Below are 12587 nucleotides of genomic sequence, written 5' to 3'. Positions count from 1 at the left end.
GCCGTTACCAACTCTTCCTTCCTGAAGAAAGGGGCAGGAGGAATAGGTACTGGGGTCAGCATAATTTGCTAACTGACAAGAGGAAAGTTAGAAATTACAGAAATGGGTGGAAAGACTCACCTACATTCTGTGGAGACACACACACACACACACACACACACACACACTTGCGAACCAAGACCAACTAACAGGCATGGGAAGTATCTTATTGGCGTCATATTTCTGGCTTTGCTATAACTACGCACAAAACAAGCGATACGTGAAATGGTGGCAACATCTGTTGTAGAACCTGTGGGCCTTTACTCACAAAACGGTTGTAAAATGTTTAGGGGACAAAAATATTTCTATGCATCTATGCAGATGCTCTCCTCTAAGGGACACACACACACACACACCCACACATGCATTGAGCTGAAAAGACAGGAAGGGAAAAAAGGAAATATCTTTCATTTCTTTAAAATCTGTTTATTTTTCTCCTCTCAAATGAAGCTACTTGTGTTGCTTTGAATATACCTTAAAAAAAAAAAGTTTCCCACAACATGTAAATTGTGATAGAGCTAAAGTTTATGGCTCCAGTTGGTAGGCTGCGGTAACGTGGATGCTGGGTGAGTTTGTTTTGATTTGGTAGGAAAACATCTTCTGACCTTGGAAATGAAATCATTGGCCGTCTGTTTGTTTATGGCCACAGCGAATGGAGGTTTCTGGGTACTTACGTTAGTGCGTCTTTGAAATTCTCGAATGCGTAGTGCGTGGGAAATTACACACTTGGGTCTAAGCCTCATTCAGGATGTTCCTCATTAAGGGACCCAGATTTACCTCCTTCCCACGACTCCCCAAGATCAGTTTATGCTGATCACACAGCACATTGTCCCTGCTGAAGGGGGAGCTGCAGACAGTGCCTTGTTACCCATCTTCCCTCCAGTGACAGACAGTGCACTTGTTCCTTAATCAGGCTTTACACGTCTCCCCAAAGGAGGGCTATTTTGGTTTCTCCCTCACAAAGTGTCCTTATTTAATATTAGGTAGCATATTTACAATATGTTCTTAATTTTTTTTTTAAGCACCTGGCCTCTAGCAAGTAACAGTCCTTGAAGTTTAAGCCTGGGGATTCTGCTGATTTTGCCGTCTTCTGGACAGATTTACAAGTACAGAGTGAAACATTTTTGTGGACTGTTAAACTTTAGTATTTGTTTGCAAAGCCACTCCATTGTACATTGTTCTTTGAAATGGTTGGTGTTGGGTCTTGCTGGATGGAAAGTGGTTATTTCAAGTGTCGATGCATAATCTTGTTATTGTGGGTATTTTGCTGTAGGAAGGGAAGCAGCCATGCTCACTCCATGGAATTTTTTAATCTGTAAGGTGTCTTTTCTGGGAAAGTAGTGGATGATGATTGGCGGTGAGGGTGGAGCTGTGACAAGGGGGCGAGGAAGCAGCTGGGTGAGGGGTCTGTTAGTACCTCCCTGTGAGAGGAGGCCCCTGGTGGGCAGCCCCTGCCCCGCTCTCCTTTCCTAAGCACACAGGCTTCTTGCTGGCTACGAATCACAGCCAAGCCCATTACCTGTTTCCATGTCCCTTTCACTAGCACCTCTGCTCACTGTACCCTGCATCCAAACCCCAGATGAACCCCGAAGCTTGTTTCTCCTTCCTGCCCCCAGCCCCAGGGCGTGAGAGATGGAAACTCTTCCTAGAACAATAGATGGGGGAGGCAAGTCATGGGAGACTGGGTATCCTCAGGAGGTTAAGAAATGGAGAATCATGTCCTTGGGTAATTCTAGGTGACAAAATAATTACTGTAACAATTTAGTTTTAGCCCATACTGAAGTGCTGAATTAAGCCTCAGAGGTCAACCCAGGGTCTGCAAGAAGGCTGGAGGCTGGAAACTGACCATGCCATCCCGCAAAATAATAAATCACTATTCTAGAGAATGAAGATAATTTTTTATGAGCTTACCTCCAGTTAGTTATTGTGGGAAATAACAAACAGAATGAGCGTGGAAGAGGTGGGGTAAGAGTGACTTTACAATCATGATATAGAAAGGAGCTGCATTGAAATTGGGCAGGCTGACTGAGCAGTGCTTCAGTTCAGATTAAATAAAGTGATGTGATGAAGAATGTGGGCTGGGTTCAAAGCTCTGCTCTGCCACTTACTAGCTGTGTGACCTTGAGAAGGTTGCTGAATTCCTGATGGGCAGGCTAACCTACCTGGCTGGACTGGGCTAACATCTGATGTCACCAGGTAAAGTGCCCAGTCCCACGACTATGGCAGAGCGTCATGCTCATGAAATGGTAGCTCTTACTGTTTACAGAGAAGATAAATGGTCTTCATTGCCTTTTAGAAATTAACAAGAAGTCTTCTCATATTTATAAGTGATTGTAGTCAGGGTTATCAATAAGATGTGGGTTGAATTATGCCATCAAATAGATAAGAGAATGTTATTTGGAAACCTTGAAGCATACCTGTGAAGGGAAGCAGCCGGGCAGGAATTCCGAAAATCCATCCATGGCACCGAGTGAAAGAGCACACCGCCCTTCCAGCCTGAAGGACATTCTTTGTGGGATGACAGGGGACCTGCCTGACATGTTGATAAGATCATCCAGGAGGCTGCAAGATCTAAAACATTGAACATGCTACCTGAGACCTGGCTTTTATCTCATATGTGCATCTCTTTTCGGATGGAAGAAAGCAGGTGCCCCTGGCTCTTGGACTCCGTGAAGCAAGAAATTTGGTTTCTGATGTTCGGGCAACCCTGGGAACCAAGTATTTAAAATTTTGGTTTCAGTTGTCGTTTGGGATCTGTTGGGTACAGAGCAGGACCAAGAAGCCCTGGGGGCTCTCAAGGGTCTCATTCAACAATACTCATTCACTGCACATTTAAATTTTTGAGCATTAAACAGCCTTCTGTAATAATCCATTGGGGAAGAAATTGATAAAAATCTGCATTCCTGCCAACGATTTGCATATTAATGGATCAGAACAAAATAGTTACTCATTTGCTCAAAGCTGTTGAATATACAAAGAACTATAAGTCCATGAGCCCGTACCACGGAGTTGTGCTCTCTGGAGAGTTCAAGCATGGATTGGTCTTTGGAGCTCAACACTGAGTGGCCTGGCTCTTCACTCTGCACACGTGTGTATGCGGTGAGACTCCAGTGATCGTGTAACAAGCTCACAAGAATGTCCACACCTATAGGACTGTCCTCAGTGCAGTCACCCGGAAAGGCCGCCCAGCCACCTCCACATTTCAGGACTTAAAAGGACCTCAGAGGTCAACTAATTGGGTCTAAATGAGAGTCACATCTCTCTGCAGATGTCCTTTTTTGGGGAGGAGAATTGTCCAAATCGTTAGAGGGTGAATTTAATTTTTGAATGAAACAAACTTTACTCCAAGCCAAGTCTACCGAATAAGATAAATGGTCAGAAGAGATAAATTCAAAAGAAGGCAGGGCCATAAAATGACAACACGAGTTTGCTCGAATGATCCACGTAGTGGTTCTGAGAAGTAATTCCAGAAACACCTAGAGAACAGACGCCCTCAAACTGCTAGTGTGACCACAGCCTCTCTGAGGATGGAAAAGTAAGGTCTTTGTGCATGCTTTTGGTGCCGAAATTCAGCTTCTAGGAGTTTGTCAGAAGGAAATGATTGGATGGTACACAAAGATTTAACTGTTAGGAAGCTTGGTGTCATGTTAATAACGGCTTAAAAATTGAGAGTGGCCTGAAGGTCCAGCAGTAGGGGTTGGGTGTTTCTGTTGCTATGGAAAACTGCTCATGTTCTCTGAAAAGGGCAGATTATCCAGCAGTGTTCAAAGACAATCCAGGGCACGGTATGTCCACGTGGAGAGGGGATAGGAGAGGATATGGAAAGGCAGACATCAGGTTGTGAATGGCGGGTGGGATTGTGAATATTTTCACTTTTTAATTTTGCTTGTCTACATATGATTGTTCTGTAATTAAAAACTATTTTTATAATAAACTGATCAAGTGAAACATCAGAGAGGGAGAAAGGGGTCCTAATATCCCTCAAGAGGAATTATGATGTACCTATATTAGTTTGTTAGACTTGCCATAACAAAGTGCTATAAACTGAGAGGCTTCGTCAACAGAAGTTATTGCCTCGCAGTTCTGGAGGCTGAAAGTTCAAGGACCAGGCGTGGGCAGGGTTGGTTCGTTCTGAGATTGAGAGAGAGGGAATCTTTTTCCTGACTCTCCCCAGCTGCTGGCGGTTTGCTGGCAGCCTTTGGCGTTCCTTGGCTTCTGCCACATCACTCCAGTCTCTGCCTTCCTCTTCACATAGTGTTCTTGCTGTGTATGCATCTGTGTCCAAATTTCCCCCTTTTATAGGGATGTTGGTCATAGTAGATTGGAGCCCACCCTACCCTAGTATGACTTCATCTTAATTGATTACATCTGCAGTGACCCAATTTCCAAACAAGGCCCCATTCCGAGGTACTGGAGGGTTAAGGCTTCAACATATAAATTTGAGGAAGGACACAATTCAACCAATAATCGTGCCCCAATGAGATAGGCACAGTGCTCCTACCCAGCCGAAGTTAGTGCCTACCTGCCACTGCAACCTTTGCCAGCTGCTATGTAGTATGAGGTTGGACCAAGATCAGGAGTAATGGGGTGGGGCACTGATATCCCTGAGGACCCCAGGTTCAAAGAGATAGATAATGGTGAAAACCAGGAACCTGAACATGGCCTCTCCCTGCCCCAGTGTGCCCCGGCCAGGGCTGAAGACTTGAGTGGGCATTCAGACCAGCACATCTGAACTAGGGAGACCAGTAGAGGCCTGAAAGGAAGGATAGTCTAAAGAAAAAGGAAAGGACACGTTGTTACTTTGGGTTGGATATAGGAATTGTGGTTTAAAAATAGAAAGACCGAGAGAAGGGAGAGAAAAATATTATGAATGTTACACAAAAATCTGCACACAGATATTTTATAGCAGCTTCATTCATCATCACCAAAAACTTGGAAGCAATTGAGATGTCCCTCAATAGGTGATGTCCCTCAAATTGTGTTACATCCATCCAATGGAATATTATTCAGCAATTAAAAAGAGAGGAAGTATCAAGCCATGAAAAGACATGGAAGAACCTTAAATGCACTTTGCTAAGTGAAAGAAGTCAATCTGAAAAGACTACGTACTGTATGATTCCAACTGTGTGACATTGTGGAAGAGGCAACTTAGAGACTGTTAACAAATCAGTGGTTGCCAGGGACCCCGGGGGAAAAGGCAGAGGGATGAACAGGCAGAATACAGGAAATTGCTAGGGCAGTGAAACCATCCTGTATGACAGTGTGGTGGTAGACAGATGACATTAAGCATTTGTCAAAAAACACAGAATGTACAGCACAAAGAGAGAACCCTAATGTCAGTTGTGTGCTTTAGTTAATGATAATGTATCAATATTGGCTCATCACTTGTAACAACAGTGTTGTACTAATGCAGGATGTTAATAATAGGTGACACTGTGCTGGGTTGGGGGAGAGGTACGTGGGGACTCCGTACTCCCTCCTCCATTTTTCTGTAAATCTAAAACTGCTCTCAAAACATCAAGTCTATTAATTTAAAAACCAAAAATATATTATAAAGAATGTAAAAGGGATAATGCACTTAGTTAGCTACCCAAAAGAAGCCCTTGGCAGATAAAAGTCTGGGCAATTGCAAGAGTTAGCTCACTTTCAAAGGCAGTTGAGAAGATACAGATGACCAAAGGGTGACCCAGCAGGATCTCCAAGATTCAAACACCCCTGGCTGCTCACACCTATCTCAGACTCAACAAATCCCTTCTGATGGAGCTTAAAAGTGGTGGGGTGTGGGGGAGGGGAAGAAGAACCAAATTCTTATTCAAAGAAATAACAGTTTGGAACATGCACAAGAGTGTCAACAAGTTATGTAGATCTTATCAGCATCACATTTTTGGTGCCTCCCAGCTATCCAGTGAGGCTCCACCAGCCTGTCAACACCCTTCAGCGTCCCACGCATCTTGGGCATATCAACACCTTGGGAGGCTCTGCCATGGCCAGGCTTGCCTCCCCAGGGCTCCAGGAGGAGGGAGAAAATTCAGGAAACCATCACACCATCCCCTCGGTATGCACGAGCATCTTCATTTCTCTGCTCACATTCTGTGACTTGTTTGGGGCCCACTGTCTATAAAATTGAACAATTTCTTTATGCTAATTTTGGAAAGAGTACCCAAGCTGGAAAAGTCTGATGTTCTCACATCTGAAGAAAGAGAATGTGTAGTTTCAGTAAAGTGAGGAGAAATTATATATACAAAGTCCTCCTCAAAATATGTTACATTTATAGAAGTGTTTCTACATTTGCAGATAAAACATTGTGATTTTACAAAACTACGGATAAGGAATGAGGCATGAGACTTGTGGAGAGTCCCCTCTTTACCTCCCCCACCACACGCCAGAAATAAAGCTCTCATAGGACATGCCTTGCTCGTGATAATCCAGTCTTTCAAATGTAATATTGCTAAATGATGCAACGAACCATTGATTTAGACTAATGAAAATGATAGTCTTTACTATATATCTCAGCTTTCTTTTACAATTGCCTGTTGATTACATTAAAGCCAGTGAATGGATCTCCTTGTTAGTTTGTGTGTTTGTTTTCATTTTTAGGCAGCTTTAAGTGCCTTGAAACAATTTTCTGAGCAAGGACTGGATCCAATGGAAGGGACAATGAGTATTGAAAAAAGTTCTCTTGAAAAGTGAGTAAATCTGTCATATTCTTACATTTATAATTTTGTCATTGTATAAAAAATATAGATCATAAAAAGGTAAAAAACTCAAGTCACTAATATCTGTATCTTACAAAATTATTCATAATACAATTAAATGTAAAACAATGAGAAACAGTATATATGGTCATATTCATTTCCTACAGTATGAACTGTGAAAGTTTTAACTTACTAATTGACTATTATTTCTACATTTTAATGCCTTTGTAGAAATATTTATGTGTCTTGTTGACTGTAGAGACTTGCAAAACTATCAAAAAATTGTGTTCACTTCACACTGTTGAGCATTTTCCATCTAAAACATATTCTGAGTTAAAATTTTTAACTCACATTCCTGCTAAGTTGTGAGCACAACAGAGAGAAAATAAAAAGCCGTCAGAGGCGACTCTCCCTCCCCTCGACAGCATTTGCTTTCACACTGTTGTATGAAGCACAAGCACACATTGCCACAGAAGTGTGGCTCCCAGGGGCTTCCAAGGCAAAAATGCAGCCATAGTGAGTATTTCTGAAATCCAGCTCTGAGTTTTTTTTTAATGATATTGAACATAAGGTCTTATCTGAGACTGAATTTTAGGTCTCTCCAGAGACCCAATTTATAACAAAGAAATCGAACACAATTATATTTACATAGCGGAATCCAACCTGTTTCAGAGCAGCAATAGCAGCAGGTGAGGTTTCAGAACACACAGGAGATAACGTTTTTAGAATGAAAAGAAAAAACAACAATAAAAAACCCAGGATGTAAAAAGCAGATACGCTGATCCTACAGTTAAGGAAGCATACCTCCAACCCAGCCTTTGGTCATTCATATTTAAAAGGTGAGAGCGTGAGAAGAAAACATTTGGTAAACAGACGTGGCATTTTAAGTTGTCTATAGATTGGCAAGCATTTATAAGCTAATTTAATCAAAACCATTTCCACATGATCTCATCAGGAGACTATCTGAACATAAATATTGTTGTTTCACTTTAAAATGTCACTTTGGTGGTGACCTTTGAGTCCCGTGTGCCATCTGCTAATAAACATGTCTGAAGATGTGCAACCCTGGCTTCAGCTCTTGTTAATGTATTAATCTTCCAGACAAGGCCAGCATCTGGGAGAGAAGGCGGACAATAACCAGACACACCCGGGCTCCATCGCTCAGGACTGCAAGAAATCAAAGCCCGTCATCTAACAGCTCCCAGAACCACGGCTGCCACCGCATCCTTATAAACCTGTCAGCGCGCATGGGGGTGTCTGTGTTCAAGGAAATGAATGACTAATACCATTATTTGAGTCTTATGTGAAGACAACGCTATTCTAACACGCGAGATAATATACATAGTCCTGTTTATCCAACTGGGGGAAAATAAAACTTCGTGCATTTCCCTTGGAACTTGAGATCAGATCATAACTCATTTGTCCAGAGGCAGCGGACATCTGATCCTGCTACCGGGGCTTAAAATAACAATGAGTGAAAAGTGTTAGAAACAGAGGTAACATTTTTTACATAATCAATAGAGAAACTGGGTCTGGTTCCGTTGTTCCGGTGGTTCTGTCGTGGCCCTTGTGTTCAGTTATATTCTCTCTCGTTTTAAATAATGCTTGACGATTCAAAAATTTCCCGATGACGTGCTGTGGAATGTGATGGTCGTTGTCTTCATATAGAGTCACACAGTTTCCCTTTTTAATGCAGATATTTGGAATCTTCATCCCATATCAGTATGAATAACTTTAAGGCACACACACTACTCAAAGATGTATGCGAACAAACATGGTTTAAATCAGGTCGGGTATTTAATTAAAACTCTGAAATCATGTTAGGATCAACTAGTTTCAGTATACTCCGGGAATTTAAAAACCAGATCACTTGTAGGTTTTGAGCTCCGTAATACTCTCAACCACCAGGGAGGCGTCTTGCCTCCACGAACCATTTCTCCGGTTCCACGTCCTGTGGCAGAAATCGCACCCACCCCCATTCGTGTCTTGTAGCCACTCACCATTTGCATCAAGAGTGTTTTTGATAACTGCCTCTGGACTTGGGACAGTGAGGAAGATCAGCATAAACGATGTCCCTGGCGGGGAAGGGAGAGCCTGGTGGAGGAGCCGTCAGAGTCTGCCAGCTTGTAGCCAGCCACGCTCGGGACCAGCATGTTGGAATCCAGCGTGTAGCAAATGCAGTAAAAATTTGGTCGGTTTCTGTGTGAAGTGTGGTTACTGTCGTTCTTTCATTCCCTCGCTCTCATTTCTTAAGAATCACCCCAGTGAAACCCATGCCAGAGGCCACCACCCGGCCTAGTCATCCTGCTCAGCCGCGGCATTAGAGGGCGTCCCTGTCACCAGCCGCATGTCTCTGCGAAACTGCAGAGCCACCTCCCGGGTGACTCGGAGCCGGGTTCCCGACCAGCTCACGTCATCTCATTGTTCGGGCTTTCTCCTTATTGATTTGCAGGCGTTGTGAAATGAGAACACACTCTACGATCTAACTGCTCAACCCAACATGACAATAGGAATATAATTATGTAAGATTTCACAAGCAAAACCACCACAAATCATGATCCGGCTGACTCACACGCGACAGAAAAATAAACAAACAGCAACATAAGGAAATAACTCCGGGCTTGTTTTTAATGATTCCCATGTGGGGAGGGCTGGTGCCCTTGGAGGAAATAGGTTTGGTTACATAAAGCTGGGGCCTTGTGGAAATAACACCACATTTGTAAAGTTGGGGTTCACAAAGGTAAGCCAGGTTGAACAGGAAGCCCTGGTGCCTAGCACAAGGGTGCAGGGGGCTCTAAGTCATTCTCTTGGGGGGCAGGCCCTTTCCTCTGCTGGGCCGTGAGTGGTGGGGGTGAGGGGTGGAGACAGGCCTGTAGAAAGCACCACTTCAGGCGGGGTCATTAAAGTAGATCTTCAGTTTACCAAAAGCAATAAACATAGACCACCTCCCACAGCCCACAGCCCAAACAACACCAGCATGGCCCAACAGGGCTGTGGCAGACCGGAGCACAGGGAACAAACAGAGCTAATCAGTTCTCAACCCAAGGATCCAAAGCATCTAACTCTTGAGCTATGTGACCCTGGACACAGTGGGGGTGGGGAATGTCAATTTGCAGAGGATCTGGAGTTTAGGGACAGGATATTTAGTCCAAATTCCAGAGCATCTACCTGCCTGAAAGAGCGCAGGAAGGCCTTCCCATATTTCCCCAGAAACGCAGCCCTTCCTGGAGCCCCCGGGTTCTCTTGGGGTTGAATTAGCAATGCAAACGACTGGTGGCCCGCAGCCCCTCCCAGGGACCTGCTGGGATGCTCTGCTCCGAAGCTCCATGTTATATATCATTACAGGGGAAACCATTAAGTAGATTTATTGAAAGAATGTTTCTTCGGCACAGGGAGATCTTTTTGATGAAAAATGGGGCTCATTATTCTTTAAAGGACACAGATTGACTTATCTCCTTTATCAATTACAGCGTCTGCTTTCAGCTTTTCTCCATCAGCACTGGGCTTTGTAGTCCCTTCCCAGGGCTGCGGCCAATGTGTTTGAAGAAAAAGGTTTGTTTTTTACGTTTTAATTGGAAATATAATATTGCACTTTGGAACTCTGACCATGCTTTTCCAGGACAACTTGCCAAAGATCAATGGTAAGACAGCGCCGATCAGGCTGTGACAAGGACATCCCTCCCCTTTCCTGGGGTGACCTCTCTGAGCTGTCCTGGTCCTCTCCCCAGCTAACACTCTCAACAGTGGGTTTTTGTGTTGTTGGGTGTGTTTTTTTGACAGCTTCAACCAATTTCTTGCACCATAAAATAAAAATAGATTAATGAGAAACTGAAATTATTATACAGAGGTTTTCAGGATTCCTAGTGACCTTGAAAATGGGGTCCAGACCAATTGATATGTATTTAAATTCTACTGCAGGTTATCACTGCACTTGCCCAGAGTGCATCCGGTACCTGTTAATTTCCAAAAGCCAGTTGTTATCATATAGCCAAGAATGATACAGTTCACACAGAGCTGAGAAGTCACTAATGGCAAAATCATATGTGAATTTGTCTTTTTGAGTTTCCCCTAACCTACCCCACCATGATATAGGCACCTGATACATGTGTAAGTGATACATTGAATAAATGGACAAATGAACTGTCCATCAAAGGGATGGATAAACCCGCGGAAGGCATACATTTTAAACCTCACTGCTTACATGACACTGAGATAGCCACTCATGATAAAAACGGCTTTACTCTTGTACCTTTAACCCCAAGGGGACTGTGGCATTTCTTAATCAAAAACATGGCACCCCCCCCCAAAAAAACCCCTAATTTTAGAGTACTCTGGGCCCATGCAGGCCCACTATCCTGCTCCCCCACTCTGTCTTCCCATTCCTGCATTTATATCCCTTCCCTAGGCAGCAGATTGAATTCCAATCCCCACCTCCGGGTACATTCCTGTATTTCCACAATCACAGATGGATGTCTTCATGAGGAGGGATAAGATCGAGTTGAAAGCAAAGACTTCCTTAGACTCAGTCAAACCCAACTGTCAATTTCTGGCAGACACCACCCGGTTCCATCTCACCTTGCCGGGGCTCATTTAAAACCTACCTAGTTGGGGAAGCCTTCCTCTTACGTCCTAACCTCTTCACTAAAAGCTCGCTCTCGACTGAATGCTCAGCACACTCTGATGTATGCCGGGAATGCAGAAAATAAATAAACAAATGAAACAACTTCACCCTAAAGAGCCCACATTGTAGCTAGAGGGAAAGGCACACAAGGAAATGGGCGGAGAACGGAGCATTCTGAGCTCAGAACCACCGCATGGCTTGCTCAGCTGCCTGCCTCTGTTGTCACCATTCGTGCCCTCACTCATCTTACAATGCTTTGGGCATCACGCTCTATTCTGGTGATGCTGTCAAGAAGCCACCCTCTGCTTCCACTCTAGTAGCATATCTTATCTTGACTCCAAACCCCCCAAATGTCCACTGATCGGCCCCCACACCCAGCCCCAGTATACACAGGTAAAGCTTACCTACAATCAGGTGCTGATCATGTAAATTTATTCCTCACGGTGTCTCCTGGCCTAGGAACAGTGCCCACTTTAAAGTGGTAAGTACTCAATAAATGTTTGTTGGATAGATGAATGACTCTAAAAACCCCGTGATGACGGACTTGCCAATCTAACCGGGTCAGTGGTGACCTGGGTGCATGGATGGAGGAGCCTGGCCTATTGGATGGAATCACCTGTCTGGAAAGAAACTTATAGTTCTACTTCTGTTCAGGTGTAGCTTTGTTGAAGTCATATAACATCTTCAAATTTCAGCTTTTCAGCCCAAAATAGTAAAGATAAGAATATGCATGCCCTGGCCGGTGAGGCTCAGTTGGTTGGAGCGTCATCTCATACAGGGAAAGGTTGTGGGTTCGCTTCCCAGTCAGAGCACATACCTAGGTTGTGGGTTCAATTCCCCCAGTAGGGGCTCATACCTAAGGCAGCCAATTGATGTTCCCAGATCAATGTTCTCTCTCTCTCTCACACTCTCTTATCCACCCCGTCTCTTAAAAAATCAATGAATATGTCTCCTCCAGTGAGAATAAAAGAATATGCAAAAGTATATGGTCTATTTTTTAAAGTTGTGTACAAGTTGTGAAAGTAAATACAATATTACAACCTAAGGTAGTGGGTATTAAGGAAAGAGCCATGGTTTAGGATTCAAGAGTCTAGAGACCTGATTCAGATACAGATATGACCTTGGCAGGAGATTTAGTCTTCCTAGCCTCAGTTTCCATATCTTTAAAATGACCTCTAAGAGCACTGCAGCTCCAAATTTATTGTATTACCATTAGTACCTCTATTACTAGT

The 12587-nt window shown here is 43.7% G+C and overlaps 1 protein-coding gene across 2 annotated transcripts in view; it reads left to right on the top strand.

Moving 5' to 3' along the window:
- STAU2 (staufen double-stranded RNA binding protein 2) overlaps positions 1-8836 on the top strand; it is a 217088-nt gene extending 208252 nt beyond the window's left edge. Inside the window, exons 12-13 of one of the 2 annotated variants that reach the window (XM_087825442.1) lie at positions 6637-6725; positions 7836-8836. In XM_087825442.1, coding sequence (XP_087681568.1) covers positions 6637-6725; positions 7836-7929 — 183 coding nt within the window. In that variant the 3' untranslated portion in view covers positions 7930-8836. The remainder of the gene's footprint in view (positions 1-6636; positions 6726-7835) is intronic. The other variant, XM_087825443.1, reaches the window with a different exon arrangement.
- Positions 8837-12587: the final 3751 nt, after the last annotated feature.

This window comes from Miniopterus natalensis, chromosome 16 (genome assembly GCF_054644295.1).
Source record: "Miniopterus natalensis isolate mMinNat1 chromosome 16, mMinNat1.hap1, whole genome shotgun sequence".
Taxonomy (NCBI): domain Eukaryota; kingdom Metazoa; phylum Chordata; class Mammalia; order Chiroptera; family Miniopteridae; genus Miniopterus; species Miniopterus natalensis.
The sequence above is the reverse complement of the archived record's forward strand: the minus strand, read 5'-3'. Positions and strand labels throughout refer to the sequence as shown.